We start from the raw sequence: 20,722 nt of genomic DNA, 5'->3' as shown, positions 1-20,722 counted from the left end.
TCAACCAGACTTGAACTGATTTTCAAATAGAGTAAAATAATGCGGAAATTGATTTAAAATAAAACGGTGTCAAATTACCTAGATGTTGATAATTTTACAAATAAAATGTATAAAACAGATCGATTCTTCCCTTAAAAGCTATTTTAATGACTGACGCTGATAGTTTGTTCCTCAAATGTTAAAAGGATTGCAATATGTATATAGGGCAAGTTCGGCTTAGGCAACTTGCTAAATAAAAGTTGTCCATCCCAAAAACTCAGCTTCCGTGCGATCGTTCCTATGGCAACTATATAATATAGTGATTCGATCCGGCCGGCTACGATATTATTACGAATCGCAGACAGATTTATGCAAAATTTAAACAATATAAACCCTTAAAAACCGAGGGACTCCTTTGCATAGAAACAGACATGGCTATATCAACTCGGCTTGTGATACTGATTAAGAATATATATGTATATACTTTATGGGGCCGCAGAAGTCTTCTGCAATGTGTTGTAACGTTTTTACCACGTTTATAAAAATACGAAAATCGCCGCTGCCTGTTTTATTTTTGTCAATATTACGACCTCAATCGCAGGGCCAAACTTAAATGGCGGAATTGGCAGCAATGCAGGCGAATGGCAGCAGAACACTGTGAGTTGCTGCGACAGGATATGTAATTGAATTCATTTCATTGCCATTGCTGTTGCCGCTGCTGTTGCTGCTGCTGTCGACTGTCAGCAATTACATTTGGTATTACATGGAAAACCGTCCACCCGACCCCATATTGCTGGCCGCCTAACGCAAATTAGGCCAAAATGGCGGTTGCCCAACCACCACGGACAACTACCTACACACACACACACACACACACACACACATATATATATATATAGAGATGGACATAATGGCAGATTGCAGGTGTAAGCGGTTTCTCCGAATAACATCAATGCATATTACTTATGGTCAGCAAATGAATTGCGGCTTGTGCCAGCGATTATGTCATCAATAATCTGTGTGATTTGATTTCGTGTACACTCAGAGAAATATATGCACAGCATTTATAGAAACTACTATTATTTGCAAGGAAAGAAGTAGAAAAAATGTATGAATAGAAGAAGTAATTAACATGTTCTTAGAATTGTGTAAATTATGTTTATATTTATGTCACAAATTCAAATTCGAAAACAGTTCTGTGAAAGGTTTTGAGTTCTAGAGCGATATATTTAGCAGAGTGTACGAGTCACTCATAATGCAATGTGTGTGTGTGTGTGTGTGTGGATGTGTGTGTGTGTGTGTGTGTGTGTGTGTGTGTGTGTGTGTGTGTGTGTGTGTGTGTGTGTGTGTGTATGTGTATAAGTATAAGGACGCCTAACGAACTCAATTCGTTATGTATTCAAATATTTCTCTTGTGTTCCGAACATATTCCCATTCCAAAGATAAACAAAGTGTATGTGTGTGTGTGTGAGAGAGTTTGTTTGGGTGTGTGTGTGGGTGTGTGTGTGTGTGTTGTTAATAATATCGTCAAGCCCAAATGTTTGTCAGCTAGTTTCTAGCTGTCTGTTGTCCTGTCAATCAAGTGATTGAGCATCCAACCCCACCTCACCTCAGACAACACGCCTCCCCATCGTCGTTGGCACTACACTAACCACCGACCCAATCGGATGTGCTCATCATCTTCATGTGGAGAACTGGTGCTGTTACTGTTGCTGCTCCTCCTGCTGCTGCTGCTGCTGCTGCTACTGCTGCGCTTCCTTCCGCTCATTGATTTAGCCGCAATGGGAGCACAGCTATACGTGTGAGCGAACGTAAGCAAAGAGATTCCCAGATAACACGCATCATCGTCCTTAGCCGCAGAATGTCCTGGTAAGCGCTTTCAACGATGCTGTCAGCACAAAAATTTCAAAGCGGTAACCTTTTACGAGTTGCTTGGCACATCCTTTTTGGCAATAGTCTTCCCCTCTTCTGCCATCCCCACCCTTATGTGGTCCATGATTATCATTCCTGCTTATCATGCGGCAGCTGACCCTCGCAGCCGAGAATTATGCAACATAAACTAAAAATTAAACAGCCCCTCAACACAACACAACAAAACAAAACAAATATATTTGCTTGGCTCGGCTGGATGTGCGAGTGGGTTGGCGGGAGGGGAGTGGGGGGGGGGGAGGAAGTGCGGGGTTTGTTATTTCATTGACATGCGGGTGCCCCAATGCTGTTCCAGTCGAGGATATGCTTGTTGCTGTTGCTGTTGCAGCGGGCAACCACAAAACCGTACATAAACACTTCACGACCAGAACTTTCTCCGGCACCAGTCAACAGCAAGAACAACTCAATTGTTTGAAATGCGTGGCATTTCAGTTAAAACTTCAAAGTTCTCAGTTTAACAATTGTTATTGTTGTTGTCTCCAAGTTTTGAAGAGACCAAAAGAGAGAATGAGAAATATTCTTGGTGAAAAGCAGCAGCTGTTCAGAAGAGCGGACAAATTTCAAGGCAATCAGCATGAATCAGGCTAAAGTCTACTGTCTGTGAGTGCTCGACTGGCAGTTACCCTGTAACTGGATCACCATCAGAGATACATGCATACATAGTACTCGACCATGGATACCCTGTACAATACTAATAATAGCATATTCACTCGCTTGTTAAGTCAAATCACAAACCAAGTACTAAATGTATTTCAGCTAGATTCCAGATGGAGATGCCTGCTGGACAGCTTTATTGCATGACCTTTTTTTATCCATTTTGATGAGGTAAAGAAAATAAATAGTTTACTCAACTTGTCAGCTTTCACGACTCCACTTGACCCGCGCACACACACACACAGACACACACACACACACTCAACCACACACTCAGTGAGTTGTTAAATCAGACAAAATGGATTCGAATTGCTGTGTAGATGCTGTGGTCGCCGACACCAGTCCCCCCCTCCCCCTTCCCCTTCCCTATACTGCCGCCATCACCACCCAGAGTGCTGAGTCGCTTCCTCTCCATCCCCGTCTCGCCTTTAGAAGTCTCATCACATATTTATGAAGGCGACACGCTTGTTATTTTACGAGCATCCAGAGATGCCTATGACAATGACTTCGAAACACATTTATGCGGCAGCACTTTTATACTTTTTATTCGCTTCGACTTGCGTAATATATACACAGTTATATACAAAAAAATAATATATATATATATATATATATACATATATATATGTGTGTGTATATATGGCGAGTATAACGATGCGTTAGCGAAATCCTAAAATCGCAGCTGCAGCTGCTCAGTGTTGGGATTTAATTGGAAATTTTTGCTAGGCAATCTACTTGGCCTACGAAGTACTTGCCGCCGTTGCTCAGCTGGTGCTCAAATTATATATATATATATATACATACATATACATATATGTATATATATATATCTACATAAACATTTTTAGCATCGACTTTGAAGTAAAGTTTCACCGCAGTAGCGTGTGACGAAATCATTTTAGGTTCTGCAGTTGCAAATTGAGTGGAATATGGAGGGAGTTGGGGGAAGTTGGGGGGAGGGGCACTTAACATACACTTTTGCTTTTGAATTGAAATTGTGGCAAGGCGACATATTCAACGTTTCGCATAAGCACAAAGCTGCTGTCAAAGAAACCCAATTGATTAGCTTCTCGTTGACTTTAAGCGTGTGTGGCAAGCTTGCCTTTAAGAAACTGTCCGCTTTTATGCCCATTTCATAGGCATTTCTCACATGCCTAAGCGGTTCGCATCGCATCGTTTCCTATTCCCTGCTCGAGAGCCCATAAAACATTTCTTTTTATCGATGGCAATTTCCTTGTGCCCAAACACGGAACAGAATAGAACTCAACTCAAACTGTCCGATTCTATGCCGGACCAATAATTTAAGTACGAGCTGAAGGGCTTACAAAAACTAGAGCTGGCCTTATATCGTGTCGTGCCATGTCGTGTCGTGTTTTTAGCTTGCCTGAGCGAAGGTTATCCCTGAGTGCTTTAAAAATATCTTTGTTGAAAAGAGTTTCTTCAAATCAAATATAATCTTGTCAAATCTTTGAAATACCCAAAATACATGCTTAAACCAAAAAGAGATTCAAGTGCACAATTTGGCTAGTTACCCAAAATGAAAGTGTTTTCACAATTGCTAGTTTGGGCCATTTTATCTCGGAAAAGTGTTTTGGGCCCGCACTACGATGTTATGCGCACTTTCGACCAGCAACTAGCAATTAGAAATAGTCGTAAAACAAACGACTGCCAAATGTTGACTGGCCTCCTCCGCCTCCGCCTCCGCCTCCGCCTCCGCCTCCACCTCCTCCTACTCCTACTCCTACATCTCGCCCCAACTTTACCATTTCGGAGGCAATCAATTGCAGAGCAACTTGTGTGTAAAAGTCATAGGAAAGATTCGCATTCTGGCTGAATGATGCATCATATAATGTGTAGAGCTCGTCTTGGTTGGTTGATCTATCAGCTTGAAGTGCTCTGGGCAGCGAATTGAGAAAGTGAACGAGATTGCACTTGAGTGGTGCGACAAAGTGGGTGGTAGAGTGGGAGAGGTGTGGTCAACCTATTAGTTAGCTAATTGAATGGCAGCAAGTTCTTATGATTTTTTCGTCAAGTTGCTCAGAGATTGGGGGCATGGCATTCATGGGGCATACCATACCAGACAGACACTCGTCGCACACACATTCCACTGGCTGGGGACTGCACTAAACAATTGAAAGTGCGCGGGGCGGGGGGAGGGGGGCAGAAGCAGTAGCAGTTGATTGATAGCCAAAAGCTTTTTGTGCCATCAAATAGTTAACGAAGCGTAACAGGTAAGAAATACCAGCAGTAGCCGTATATCCTTTCCACATGTGTGGCAGAGGCGAGCTGTATGTATGTGTGTGTGTGTGTGTGTGTGTGTGCCGAGCTCAGTCACAACAATTGCAAGGAGGACCGACCTTAAGAATGTTGGAACAACAACAACTACACACAGTTGGATTAGAGTGGCTTGGTTTGCTGCACTTTATCTACCTGAGCAAGGAAGCTATCCCTAAGCAGCAGCAGCACCAAGAATTGCGGATTTCTTTGCGCTTTACAGCTTCTGTGCGCAACAGAAAATTGAGCAGTGGATAACGAGTAAGCATCCTCTACAAGAGCAAGCTCGACTGGGCGACACCCTGAACACAGAGACAGCTGTTAAGTATATCAAGTCGACTAAACGATCTTGATGAACTTTGTACAGTTAATCAATAAGAAAATCGATTTCTATCGATAATTGTGAAACGGGACATCCATCGTTAAAAGTAAATAAATAAATAACTTGATCAGCGCGTGAAATACGTGATTTACATTCCAAATTGTGTCTAATCCCTGAGACGGATATGGCTAGGTTGACTCGTCTGTACTTGTTGAGCAAGCGTATGAATACTCTAAGAGATCGCAGATGCTTTCTGCTGTACAACTTCAATATACCCCTTTTTAAACATTTTTTACTGGGTTCAAAGTATAAAAATTATTGAGCCAAATCTGACCTAAGCTGCAGCTCGAGCGATTGCAAAAGTGGGTCTCAAATTTAAGTTTTTCATCTAGTTGATGCCAAGAACTTTCAGAGAGAGAAAGATTGAGAGAGAGAGAGAGAGAGAGAGAGAGAGAGAGAGAGGGAGAGGCGAGAGAAGGTGGTAAGTGACGATGAATAAACAGTGGTAATTGAAAACTTTGGTTCATTTATAATTTGCGTTTTGAGGCATAATTTCCCTCATGCAGAGCACAGCTCAAGCAAGAAATTTGCATTCGAGATTTTGAGTATTGCATTTGCAGTTCGAATGTTTTGTTCTGTTTTGTTTTTTTTCCAGAACAATGCAATTTCCAACCCAATGCTGTCAACTAAGCCAAATCCATTATAAATTGCGTGCAGCAAGAACAAGTCGCAATCAGAAGCCGCAGACAGAGCCAGAAACACTGCTGCCTGTGTTTGCCTCAAACCTGCCTCAAAAAATCGGAATGGGAATGGTTGTGTTTTGAAGGGGGGCAAAGGTGGGAAGGGGGGTGTTTATGATTTGGTTATGTCAGCATTGGAGACAGCTGCTTTTAGTGTGGTCTCTGGCCCTACTCTACTCTATCTTTCCAACTCGTCGTCACACTCACTCTCTCATTACTCTATCTACATCTGTCTCTTTCTGTGTGTGTGTGTGTGTGTTTGTCATCAACGCCCAACGTGCCGTGTCCTTGGTCTCTTTCCATGTCCTTGTCTTCGCTGCCATTTGCTGTGTTTCTATGTTTTGTGCTCTCTGGCCTGTTTTGTACACGCTTCATGTAATACGGAAATTGAATAGTTTCCGGTATCGAACAATGATTACTTTCGGCTCCCAAAATGTCAACCCACCAACTGAGACAAGAAATAAGAAATAAGCCTCGTTTTTGGCAGCCAAATCAATGCGCTACTTTTTCTTCTTGTCTGCCCTTTACTATTTTTATATTTTATACAGAGTGTATTATAATTTTGTCGTAAAGCTTGTCACGCATTGAAGGAAAAGTCTTTGAAGCCACTAAGTATATATGTATTTCTGATCAACGATTTTAGCCGAGACGATATATATATATATATATATATATAGTCTAAATATGGCATTGCAATAATTAGACATAAGATATTTATCAAGATATATGGGTAAATAAGTGAAATGGCAACTAGATCAACATAATGGTTAAGATTAATTAGGCCAGTGTTGAGCAGCGTGCAAGAGAAAAGAGTGTTAATACTTTGCAAGCCCCAACAGCACTTCCAGCACTTGTTTGTTTGGTTCATCACTCACCACTTGGAATCTGATCCGATATTTGTGTGAATCCTAGTTTTAGTTTTTGCCATCAATTTGCAAAAAAGTTTTTGCTAAGCGTATATGCCAAATTCCTGCCGAAGGACTTTGCAATGTACATGCTATGCATGTATGTAGATATGATGTGTGGTGTGTATTTGTGTTGGTGTAAATAGAAACTGGGCAACATAAGTGGCGTAACATTACGCATTAGCCGGTAGAAGAGGAGAGAAAAGTTTTTGCTTGCCTTCAGTTGATGCCTCTCTGGTTAACATTAGACCCTCGATGGCCTTGCAATATCCGCTTTGCGTCAAATTAATACCTACTGTGCCCCGTGCACCGCACCGTTGGCAATGGTTGCCACTTATTCACACACCAAGCTGATACCATCATATCGCACTTAAGTGTGGCACACTTTGGCAGAGTATAGCCATTGCCTCTGTGTGTGCAGCCTGGGTGAAAAGATACAGTTGCAACTCACCTGCAAGAAAAAAGAAAAAAGAAAAAAGAGAATGCAATAAGTAAAAGTAAATAAGGATTTAAGTTCGGTTCGGTTCGGTTGGGTTCGGTTTGCCGGGCGGAACAGAAGCGCGTGTTTATCATTTAAAGAGGCTGCTTTGCATTGCAATTTGTATTATAAATTGTGGCCCGGCATGACGGATGCGGATGAGTTCGAAGCTGAAAAATGAAAATGAAATGAAACAGGAAACAGGAAACAGAAACACAGCAAACAGTAAACAGACCGGTTGTCCAATTGCCGGCATCTATCTAAAGAAAAAATTTATGATTTGGTACTTTGAAGTTGACAGTTCCTTGCCCAAATGTTTTGATCATAATTACGCTCAGAACTGTTCAGTTTAGTTGGCATATTTTTGTATACAAAAGGTTGTTCATACAATAACTGATCTTTCGACCGATTGTTCCTATGGCGGCTAAACGATAAAGTGTTCTCCTCCGACATATATTTCTAGTTTTTTTTTTTTGATACCAAAGAGCACCTGGTATGTTTCTTAAAGTTATATTTCGGTGTCTTTGGTATTTTGATGTGAGAGGTTCTTGTCTTGGACGACTGCCTTGTAAAGCCGTTCTTTATTTGCGAGCTTGAATTGCGAAATTGATTTAAATTTGAAGTAGATGGCTCGGAGCTGATGAAGGCGCTTCGTTAATGCCAAAACCAATTATGACAAGTACTTGGATGATACTTGAAAGGGAAAGCTAAAACGGAACGGTCAGCCAAAGAAGATGCTCGCCAAACAATTATTGCTGGCAATAATTTTAATTTTAATTTAAATAACAGGATCATCGTTTAGTTCATTTCCCCCTAGACTGAAGCACGTGTCGAGCCGACGGCGTGTTGAGAGCGTCCTGGAGTGCTCAGTCAAGCTTCGCACTGAAACACAACCCCCCAGGGGAGGAGGGGGTACGGGGGTACGGGGGTAAGAACACAATGTGATTTTGTTTACCTAAAAGTTAAGCAATTTATTATTAAGAAACTTTAACAGGCCCTCGGCCCTCGGCCGCTCCCCCACATATCCAAATGTGGGGCTAGGCCAAAATACATACAAAATACAAAATACTTAAGCGGGTCGACCTGTGTATGATAAACGAGCATATTAAATAAAACATAACAAGAAACTCAGCACAAGTATGACCCATAGCCAGGGAGCTAGGGGCCAGAATCTGAATTTGAAGGCTGCCCGAGGAGCAGCTCGTTAACAGAGAGTACGAATTATGTTCCAAATGGAACATTGCCAAGAAAACTCTGTAGACCTATAAAAGACAAGTAACAATTTCCGTTTCGCCATGCGAATTGCGACGAGGCAGTCGAGAGACTGGAATGAATGGCTTTAACTGTTCAGGAACGAAAAAAAATAATATGTTAGGGGACAGATAGCTGGGAAAAACAAATGTTATAGAACAAACACTAGGAACTAGATATTGAAATTCGAATACATGCAAGTATAATTCTCTATGACAGAAGAGTTGCCTATTCTTAGTTTACACAGCCCCAACCCGTTTTCAATGCAAATATATATATGTATATATATACTCTAATCTGTAAGATATTTAGCATATATGCATATTTATATCTTAGATTGGTTATCGAGATTTGCGCACGTGTCATGTGCTAGCCTCTAAGGGGCTCCATTGTGTTTACAATAAATAGCATTACAATTGAGATGTGGGGCATCTAAGTAAATAATAAGAAGAAAGGAAAAATAAGAAATTGAAAAAAGGGAGGTCATAAATTACTGTTATGCATTAATCAATAACGCATCAAAATTATTCATGAGCTTAATTTGTTTGTGTGTCTTCCACTCAAAAACAACAACAACAACAGCAAATAACAATAACAGCAAACAGCAAACAGCCGCGTTGCCATACATTAAAACAAAAATTCAAGTAATTAATTTCACACGGAATAAGTTTGCAAAGTTAATTGGCTTAGCGTTGGCTTTTGACTGACTGACTGGCTGGCTGACGGACTGACGGACTGACTGGCCGCCTGGCTGATTGACTGTCTGGCGGCAGTCGGATCACCCAGCACCCAGCAGCTCGTGGGCAGCGGAGGGTAGGACGAACGAAGCGCTGAGCTTTCAGCATTAAACATTCAACAACATTCACTCACTGCTTGCACTCCACATTGCTTGCTCCTCCCCCTCCGTGAAATCCTCTCCCCCTATCTGTGCTCTGCTTTTCTCTCGCTACTTACAACTATTTCTATTCACTTTGCAGTTTGCAATTGCAATCGCGTTGCGAACAACAAGCAGAAGCAGCGAACGCTCGAAAAGCTTTAATCTGAACTTTGGCATGACCTCAAGCAAGAGCAGCAGAGAGATTGAGAGAAAGGGAGAGAGAGTGACAGTGAGAGTGAGAGTGAGAGAGACGTAACTCTCGCTCTCTCGTCGCAGCAATCGCATCAGGGCTTTGGTAAAGTATGCGATTTATGGTTGACCGCCCAACCCATTAAATAGAGACAAGAAGACAACGCGAGGGGCGGACAGGGAAATCAGTATTCAACTTTACTTTTTTGTTACTTGAAGTGTCATTAAAACTATGTTAATTATTGTAATCAGGCAAAAGCTAGGGCAACCAGCGATATAAAAACAGCGCATACAGCGAGTTAGTTTACTTTTTTTTTATTGTTTATTATTTATTTCCTTTTGGTTCAGGCTGCGTTCGATGCAATTGCGCTGTTTTCAGAGCGAGTTTCGTAGAGCGACTGCCGTGAACTAGTTCTGATGGCGACGGAGGAGGGGTCAATATGTAACTGTTTTGATCGGTGATCGACGCGCTTTACCTTTTGCTGCTAATAAATATTATATTTCTATAGTTGTAAGCAAACAGTATTGAACAGTTATCTAAGCACACCTGTGATGTAATATTGCAAATTAGTTTTAGCTTGTTTCTTTGCTCGCTATGCACATGTGTAACAGACATGCAATTTGATCGCAGTATCCCGCCGAGTTCTGTATCTGTTTTACTAGGAGCATGGAGTACTTGTTTTATACCAACAACAGTACAAACTAAAGTTCAAATTCAATATACATATGTTTGATGACTATCTATCAAAGTTAAACGAGTCGATAAGCGATGCCTCGCAGAAACTCCAATAACTTGTTTAACTGTTGGCTGGACTTAATTACCCGATAATAACAGTACAATGCCGTTGCCATATCGTATATCGCACATGCATTCGTCAATTTTCTAAATGTTCATGGCTGGTCAAATGGGGCGTATGAGTTATTTGGTTGTGTGGAATTATATAGTGTGCTACGCTTCACGATTGTTTTTGTAGCTTATTATTAATTTTTGTTGCTGCTGTTCCTGTTGTTGTTGTTGTTGTCAATACACTGCATTGCTGATGATTAGCAGCGGTGGTCCCACAAAATAGCAACAAACAAACAACAAACAAACAACGCCAACAACACAATCGAGAGAGAAACAAAAGGCGCATCGCACAAAATGGAAATTGCATTTTGCGAATATTGAATTGAATTGGCAAGCGAGAGCGAACAATGCTAAATGGAGCCGAGATTGATGAAATTTTAGCGGAGTTGTCAGCGCGTGTCGCGTGGCAAGCTCTTCCCTTAGGGAAAAAACGCTACTTTAAATGTGACTACAATTTTTTGTTGTCTAAACAATAATAACAAAATCGAATTCCAAAGAAGTCTCTTTAAACACATTTTTAAATGAGAAAAATAACTGTAGTTCATTATCAATTATTGATTTATTGCAGACAAATTATTGACTCTGGATTTAGTAATTACGTACTAAATGTAAATGAAAACTAAATGTCAAGCCTTGCGGTAAAACTGAGCATGAGTTGCTTTTCAAATAAGAGCGCTGCTGCTTAACTGATCCCGGAAACGGCCTTATATTTAAAGCTTAAGGGATGACAAAAGAAAAAACTTATTGAATTAAGAGTTGCGTTTGTATGCGTAAGATGGGCACAATATTTCGTGTTGTTGTTTTTTTTTGGGGGGTTTTTTGTTTTTTTTTCTGACGGTGCATGTAAGTTTACCTGTTTAACGTGGGCTCGGCGCTCGAATTGAATGCCCGCTGGATTATGGTCGGTAATGTCAAAAACGATTGCCGCCGATCCAGAAGTCAGTGAATCCGATGTGTTGGCAGCTGTTGCTGCTGCTACTGTTGTTATTGTAGCTGGTTCTATTGTTGTTGTCGTAGTTGTTGTTGCTGTTGTTGATGTTGATGTTGTTGTTGGAGCTGCGCCTGCGGCTGGCACAGATATGGAATCAATATTGCCATCCATCAAAGCATCTGCCGCCTGCAACATGTGCGGCATGGGCAACAAGTTGATGCCGCCAACGGATCTGGGACCACTTTCATTGTTGCTATTGCTGTTGCTATTGTTGTCGCTGTTGCTGCTGCGACTACTGCTCGTGCTGCTCCTTAACCCAATCTCGATAACAATCTTGTTGGGCTGCTGCTGCTGTTGCATTTGATTTGGCTGCTGTGTGGAAATGAAACGCTGTAAGTTCTTCGGATGTGTTGCCGCCGATATGTAATTTAGATCGCTTTTCGATAAATGATGCTGATGCAGCGTTGAATACTGTTGCTCAACGAGGGCGGCACGCGTCTGTGCCGCCTGATGGCCCCCATTGGCAGCCGCCGAATCGCTGGCGACCTTCTCGCGCAACTTCACAATGTTCGATATGTTGATGCTGTTGGTCAGGGTGATGCCCGTGATGCAGACTAGGACGATGGTCACTAAAACGCCGCAGATGACTAACGTGGGCATGCGGAAACATTTTCGGCTGCACATTTTGCCTAAATTGGCCAAAAATCGTCAATCGATTAATCGTTATATGCTGCTATCGCTATCGTTATCGCTGTGTCGCTTTCCGTTTTGTGAGTCTCACGCACACACACACAGACACACACACAAAGACACGCAATTTGTTTTGTTCGCCGCACGCTGTGCACTTTGGCTCAGTCGCCAGCGATCTCGTTCAGCTCGGCTCGGCTCGGCTGAGTCTTGAGTTAGATTTAGTTTAAGTTTCAGTTTAAGTTTAAGTTTGCTTCGCTTTAATTTAATTTGCTTTCGCTCTCTGCCGCCCGCCAGTCGCATTCGACGTCTGTTGCGTTGGGCTGCTGAAACTCGAATGCAGCTGCTGCAGCGACGCTAATGCACTCTGCACATTTGCTTTGACACCGTTCTCGCTCTCTCCGCTCTCCGCTCTCCACTCTCCACTCTTCACTCTCCGATCTTCGCTCTCCACTCACCGTTTCGCTCTCTTGCTCTGCCCTTGTGTCTCCGCCTCAGCTGCGACAGCTTCAGCTGCTCGTTCACCTTGGCGCCGGCGCCGCTGCTCCCGGTCGCGTTGGCGGCGAAGACGTCGCAGCTGCGCGCTGCTCCAAGCGAATTTGCATGATGTTTAATACTGTTGTTGTTGTTGTTGCTGCTGCTGCTGCTGCTGCTGCTGCTGATGTTTTAGTTTATATTAAGCTGGTTGATATTATTACTGTTTTTGCTTATTGACTTTGTTGTTTGTTTTGCGTTTTCATTGCTGCTCCTCTGCTGAAAATACGCGCACATAAAAAGATAAAAGGCACCAAAAAATGTCGCTTGGCTCCTGCTAATTGCTTTCCCAATTTCAGGGAGCGCCAAGCGCCAAAAATAATGACGAACACATTCCGATGTGAATGCACTGCAATAAGGTTATTCTCATCTTTAGTGACCGCCGATTGAGCTATTAATGAGTGATATTTGAGTCAATCAGATGAATCTTTGCGTCGCGCGTTTTGCGCAGCAATCGCCTGAATGAATGCAAACCAATTTGTCACCGATTACCACTAATTGAAATGTCTTTAGCATGTTTAATTGAAAACGTAATCCGTTAATTCCCAAAACGCGCAGTTCGTTGACACAAGCCTACCTTCCCCCTTGCTCCCCGTGCACCACACCTCACACATGCAAAGCTGCGCAGTAAATTTACGAAATCGTAGCCAAGGAAGCGAATGCATATAAAATAACCCAAGTCAGCGGTCAGCTCGACTGCAAAGTACCCTGTCATGGAACTCCATATATATGCATAGCATTCAAACGTATGCCCAAAATCAATAAATCATCAACAAATTTTGGAAAGAAAACTTTGGCGCTTTGCTATATGAGCAAAAATAAGAAATACAAAATACAACAACATGCTACACAATGTCTCAATCAAATTATGGCCAATTGTGCATCTATTTTTATTTTTCTGTACAGGGTATAGAAATATACTCAGGCCATGTTTTGTCACTGTTAAAGGGCTCTTTCATCCAAATTAATTAAACAAGAAAGACGCAGCTTCATTAATTGAAACAAATAGAAAAAAAGAGGCAAAAAACTAAAGCTTGCGTCACAAACCGACCGAGTTTGGAGCGTGAGAAAGATGGGTGGAATGGGTGCGACGATGGTGGTTCGACGTGGGAGGGGAGCAACCATTTTATTCGTCGATGTCATTTGCCCAAAAATATTTCGTCTAGCCAATAGGCGTTAATATTCAATTAAGCGAATTTCTTTGCCTTGGGGGGGGGTATGTGTTTTCTTTCGTGTGTATGTTGGTGAGTGTGTGTGTGTGTGTGTCTTGTGGTGTGTGAATGATACACACATGCGTGTGCAAGAGTGTCAAAGCTCTCGCATGCCGCTCAATTAAATCCGCATGTGTGCCACAACCGCAATAGTGCTCAGAGCAAGTCGAACCCAACTTTGAATTCCGAAACTTATACTGAGATGGAGATGTCGAGTGAGACTAAGACTGAGACGGAAACGAAGCGAAAGGGCATGCTTAAGTTCGTGTGCTGATTCCATGAAAAATAAATAAACACTCAACCAGAACAGAATAATAACAATAATAATAATAGAAACATGCTGAAGTCCGATATGTTGAAATGGTATTAAAAGATCAGCCGATTGAACACAATTGCATAACCATACTATCTAAGTTTGTTCTCAAACTTCATATAGAGGCTCAGCGATTATTTTGATAACGGCTTTAAATTTGGCAAGGACAGCGGAAAATGTATACCTTATTGTTGCAAACAGAAAGTTATCTTTCGACCGAAATGACAGATATATGATGGCTGATAAGTGACAGCATTGCAGTCGGGCGTAACCGACTAAACAATGCTCTGATAACCAGCTGATAGCAGGTGGCAAAAAAACTGATTGGGTAAATCAGTTTTTGGTTTTCTCCAACCTATTTAAGGCGGTTATCGATAATATGACACTCAAATTTCGTTGACTCCAGCTCTTAAAGTGTGAAAGATATAGACAGTTCGAATTGTTGGGGCATGACCGGGAAAAGACATCAGCAGCAATATACCCCAGAGTGTCAGTGACAGCAGAGCATGAAAATGCCATTAATACTTAGAGCTTTTAATTGCTTTTAATATTTATTTGAATTTATTGTTATTGTCATATATAGATAAGTACTAGGACCAGCACTTAGCCGAAATTCGGCAAACGACAATGCATGCCACAACTAAAAGGTATTATTTAAGCACACACACTCACAGACACACACATTTGCCTCCTGTTCGTGCCTCTTCAGTAGAGTGTCGGCTTTGCGCATCAGGCATGAAAATTGCGCTCGACTTTCGAGTAATTATTTTGAACAGCTTTCAGCTGCAGCACAGCTGAAGGCGGCAGCCGAGACGAAACAGATGCGGCCACATGCAACAAGCGGCAAGCAGTAAACGAATAAGAATAAGATAGCATTGTGCATTTAGGCCAGCCAGGCTGCCACTGGGGAAGCACCGACGATTGCTGCAACAGTATGAGTTGGCAAGTTTATTAAATTGCCGCAAGAAAATTGCAATTTCGCATAGCACAGTTTTGTGCGCCAGCCACAAAAATAACAACAAAAAAAAAACGAGAAAAAAAGACAAACACTGCACATTCATAATAAACGAATGAAGAGCAATTTTCAGCGAAAATCCGCAAGAGTGCCACTCCCTCGCAACTGGCACCTTGCACCTCGCCTAAGCAGCACAAGTGTCTGCTGAAGCCTGCCGTAGACTGTCAGACTGCCTGTCATTTCGTCTGCCGGTCCGTCAATGCACCTGACAGCTTGTCAGATGGACGCCCAGCGCCCATGCTGTGTCCGCAGTCTCTCATGCATCATTCCGCTTGCTTTATTTTTGACGCACTTGCATTTGAAGCATTTTTCCGGATTGGTTACACACATGCACAACACACACACACACACACACACACACACACAATGTATGAGTGGCAGGATAACGCCAACGGGACATTCAAAATTAATTTGCATGAAAACATATCGATTAGCACTGTTTCTCCCAAAGTAATCGAAAAGAATGGTCAACAGTCGAGTCGAGTCAATTCCAGAGACTCCAAATTTTGATTACAAATTCTCATATAACTCGTACATTTCGAAACTATTCGATTTGATCGATAACTTTTGAACAAAAGCCACCGCTTTACATATATCTAATTGAAAATATATATACCTATCCATAATATGGATCATATGTGAGTATTTTCTTTATATATATATATATATTAAATAACTTAACTCTGCAATTTGCTATTTTACCTATTAAAGTATCAAGATTAGTGTAATTGGGATTTGTTTAAACAACTTCATATTGTCAACTTGTTGTTGTACTGTTAATTTTGTTGGTCGCAATACATAAAAAAGGAAAAGAAACTTAAACTTTAGTCATGAATAAACTGTGCTCTTGCTCAAAAAGGCAACAAAGCAAATAAGGCGAAGAGCAATTCTGGTTGTTACTGTTGGCCTACTGTCAACAGGACTGACATCTCCACATGCGCCGCAGATTATTATTAATTATTAAATAATTAACTAGCTGATGTCTTTTTCACTGGCGGCCACAAAACAAACAAACAAACAAACAAACAGATGTGCACAACACGAACAACAACAGCAACAATGAGAATCTAACACAAAAAAAATGTTGCCAATAAATATTTATTAATCTTGTCCACAAGCAAAATGTCATTAATTATACGAAGAAGCCAAAAGAGACCGCAAAGAGGAAATTAAAGTAGGCCAACAATAACAGAAACAGAAACAGAAACAGCGAAGAGCACAAGCCGTGCAAAAGGCTCGATTCACACTCTTTTCGCTTATATAACTCGGTGAATTTGTGATATATTTTTACTTAACTCAACTTAAAGGTAAACAAGTGCGAAATAATTAACTAACTGCCAGAGATCAAATGTGATTTTCGAACCAAATACAAATATAATACACTAAATTGCTGAGTTTTAGAAAGTTGGAAAAGTAACAGAAAGGAACCAAATATCCAAATATCAAACCAATCCATAAACTGGAAAAGGCAGCACATTTAAGAAATTATATGCATTGAATAACTATTTATCAATTTGTCTGTCGCTCGTCAATTTACGACGAAATCGCTAAGAAGTGAGATGAAAATGTGTTTATTGAATTTACGATTATAAATTGAGTGTTGTAATGAGAGGTTAATGGCTAAATGAAATTGCATTCAAGTATCGAGAAACGATTTACAGCTGCGTAAATAAAATATTAATGCGATGCTAAGAATATGGCTGCAATGTGAAGTGAATTTTAATGAAAATTCATGTATGTGCTGGGTATTTAACATTTAGTTACATATACATACACATATATATATATATTGACAGCAACTTAAGGCTCATTATAATTATCGCACTTGGAGATGTGCAGAGCGGCTTGAGAAAGTGTGCCAACCTAAGATACAGACCCAAAGAGGCTTTACCAGAGGCCAGGGGCCACAAGACGCTCGACTAATTAGAGATTCGTTCCAAGGATGAAGCGCTCTTTCAGTTGCTGTTTCTGTTGCTGTTTCTGTTTCTGTTTCCATTGCTTTGCTACGGCTGTCTCAGCTTTGTTGATTTTAGTTGGCTTTAGTTGAAATTGAATCGTGAAACGAAGTCACATTTGTATTCTCAGTTGGATTCGCACAAATACACACCCCGACTGCAAAATAGCCAAGGACGCGCCGTGCGAGAAAGAGAGTGCAGCCTTGGATGTAAATCTGGAGATGTGACACAAAAACGACACCAAAATAGACACATCTACTACAAAAATAAGCCAAAAAAGAAAAAAAAAACGAAAAAACACTTTGCAAGGCCGCCAAGAGATATATGTGTGCCCAGATAATACAGGAGCCACAATTGGGCGAGTCAGAAAATATAATGCACCGAAAAGTGCCTGCCAAAAATTCGAAGACCTCTGTCAATGGTCCCCAATATCACTAATGGGACATATGATAGCATATAAAAATGATGAATTCCAGAGTAGCTCCAACTTGAAGGAACTTGAGTTAAGTCTGTGTTGCCAAGCATTTAATACCCTTTGCATATTGCTTAATTTGATCGTGTGGCAGTCTTTTTGCTGGCTTTCTTATGCGACTGCTATTTATGCCGAACTTGTTCACAACTTATGAACAATAAATGTGTTCAGACTCTGGTAAAACTTTGCCGGCATATTGGAAGCATTGTTGCTATTCAAAATAGGAATCGGAAACGAAGTTTAACATTTTATGGCACTGTCACAAACAGAATCATGATGAGAAACACAAACAACTGCATAACTATGTAAGTATCCCTATTATAATAATCTATATATGACATAGAACTGCAATTACACTTGGCAAATGTCAGCAGGACTCGCCTGTCAATATTATGCAAGAATTGCTGCCATAACACATACGAGTATACCCAATATACCCACACAGTAATGACATGGTATGCAAAGCAAAGACACATGTGAAATAGAAATATTCTCATGTTTTTGAGACCGTTAAAGCGCGCTGCGACTGCTGTGATAATGGTATTGCGTTGCATTACGTATACGCATTGAGTGCAATCGGTACACAGGCTCAAGTAAAAGAACATTAAGTGCGACAAGCAGCTGTTTGGCAGTGCAGCAGCAGCAGCAGCAGCAGCAGCAGCAGCAGCAGCAGTTGTAAGCTAACTAACTGCTAACAGCACTTTGAATTATTAAAACGACGACGAAGAAGCTGCAGCAATACGAGAGAAGAGCAACAACAAGCTACAAAAACAATGGAAAAATAATCCAAACACAAGTCACAATTGTGTGGCATGGCACATGGCATGTGTGTGTGTGTGTGTGTGTGTGTGTGTGTACAACTGCTTTCAAGTGTCCTGTTGCCGCTGCTGTCCGGCTGTGCGATGTGCCATGTGTATTGCATTTGAGTTGTTAAGCAGAAGCAAACACGATATGTTCGTTCAATCTAATTCGGCATGCAGTCATCCGATCTGCTCCTCGACCTCCTCCTCCTCCTCCTCCTCCTCCTGCTGCTGCCACTGCAACTACTGCTCTTATGCCTCCCTGCTGCAAGTCTTCCCCCAAAGGTCACTGTTGTCGAATCAAAATCAATACAAGAGCACAAAACACGACCAAAACTTACTAAAAAAAAAAAAAAAAATGAAACAGAAACAGAAACCAAAGACAAAAATACAAAAAAAAAAGAAAAAACTTGAAGCAAAAGTAACCTTTAATTAGTCAATGTCAGGGACAAAGCTCAATAGCGATTGTTGACAGCCCGAAAAAGACAACTCGAAAATTAGCTGCTGCAAACTGCAGTCGTCAGCTACGCGGCTCGTTTTTTTTGGCAGCCAGCCAGACATGTCTGACAACTCAGTTTGTCTTCTCGTGTGCGTCTGTCCCTGTCCCTGTCCCTCTCCCTCTCCGCTTCCGTCTCCCCTCCCCCAACCGTAGCTCTCCCTTTGGTTGCAATTCTATTTCGCTTATCTCGCAGCCGCACCCCATTGGAGTGCCGCATTTGCATTTCAATTCAGGGAAACAGGTGCCTCCTGTTGATACAAGATACAAGTTGCACAATGTTTTCATCCAAACACGCTGGGCGCCTTCTTTTGCATGCATGTGTGTTTTTGAGAAGGAAACATGTAAAAGCGGCTACACCGACGATTACATACCCTTGCAGACCACGATCAAATTGCTGACAACTTAATTTCACGAGCACATTCAAGAACCGAGCTATGGTTCCTACGAAAGTTAATGTTATATATATATTATGTATCCAAATCTTAGGAGCACTCATAATAGTCATTACTTAATGATATTGCAGTCAATTCATAATGATTTAATAGTCATAATAATACGCATATTGGGTGAGTTTAACAATTGGAATGGTTGATGGGGTCGAAGACGTCTCCTACAAGCCGGACAACATTATAATACCCTTACCAAGTTGGATACCCAAACAATTGTTGGTTGAAAATATTGTGTTTTTAGTTTGAGATTCAAGGCTAAATAGCATCGAGGTCGCAACTGCTGTTAGTGCAATGGATAACATCGGGGATAATATGCTATTTCGATTTGTTTTATGAGCCGGGTCAAGTTCGATAAATGCAATTTTAGTAATACGGTATTTACACAGCATTCCAATGAGATTATTGCATATTGTTTGCTGTGGTCTCAGCTCGTTTGCAATTTCATCTGGGAGGGGTGGGTGTTTGGCGAATGGCAAAACGACAACCACATGCGAATCAAAATTGAATTACTGACGCTGAACCAGGTGAAACAAACACATAGATCATAGATGTGTAGGTATGTGTGCACTTGTAAACGCTTTTGCAAGTGGTAAAGATATGAATTGATATTGATTTAAAGGAATTGATGGCATGACTCCAGGCATATGATAAGCATATGGTCGGACAGAGATAAGCTACGCTTATTAGCCATGTTCATTTCCAAGCATGACGATTTGCATTTATTCATTGATTATCTTTTTTTTACAATGCGATATTTTATGTTTGGTATATGTTAATAATATATGTGCATCATGTCAATGTTTTCCATTGAATTGTCAAAAATCAGATGCGTTCTCTGTTTTTATATATTTGCTGTTTGTGATTCTAATTGCCATTGGTTGACATGCTTGCAATTTCCATTCAATTATCCAGCAAAAGAATTGGTTTATTGCTTTGGTTGCAGACCGCATCTGGCTGACAGGCATCAGCTGACTATCGGCAAAGGACAACTGCGTGCACATGCCACAAAATGGAATCGAACTTGACAATTCAAATGCAACGATACACACACACACACGCACACACGTATTGTCAATAAAATAAAAATATACAAATACAACCAATATGGAAACGAGATACGATGCCTGGCCAAAAAGTCAGCAAATTATTTTTACAATTTGCTATCCATTGCTGCAGTTGCAGTTGCAGTCGCAAATAGACAAATGGCTGGGCAAACAGCAGGGCCAACAAAAATTGGCAAGGCATAGAAACAACAAACACACACACACACACACACACACACACTGCAGTTTGCGCAAAAAGTTAGCAAGGCTGCTGCTGCGAAAAAAATACATACAATAGAATATAAAAAGGAAAACGTAAAATAAAAACACTCAAAACAAGAACCATTATGTACCGAGGTGGCAAGCCT

The 20,722-nt window shown here is 41.1% G+C and overlaps 1 protein-coding gene across 2 annotated transcripts in view; it reads right to left on the bottom strand.

Annotated features, from left to right (window-relative positions):
• The window catches only part of LOC6569462 (mannosyl-oligosaccharide alpha-1,2-mannosidase IA), a 56,922-nt gene that overhangs the window by 23,339 nt on the left and 12,861 nt on the right, over positions 1–20,722 (bottom strand). The window contains exon 1 of one of the 2 annotated variants that reach the window (XM_032741268.2): positions 11,299–12,379. The exons of the other annotated variant lie outside the window; for it this stretch is intronic. Within the exon in view, the coding sequence (XP_032597159.1) occupies positions 11,299–12,060 (762 nt within the window). The 5' untranslated portion in view covers positions 12,061–12,379. Of the gene's footprint in view, positions 1–11,298; positions 12,380–20,722 lie in introns of those variants that run through there. 2 annotated transcript variants of the gene reach the window in all.

Source organism: Drosophila grimshawi, unplaced genomic scaffold (assembly GCF_018153295.1).
Source record: "Drosophila grimshawi isolate 15287-2541.00 unplaced genomic scaffold, ASM1815329v1 contig_848, whole genome shotgun sequence".
NCBI classification, from domain to species: Eukaryota; Metazoa; Arthropoda; class Insecta; order Diptera; family Drosophilidae; genus Drosophila; species Drosophila grimshawi.
Note: the sequence above shows the minus strand (reverse complement) of the source record. Positions and strands in the feature narration are given on the sequence as shown.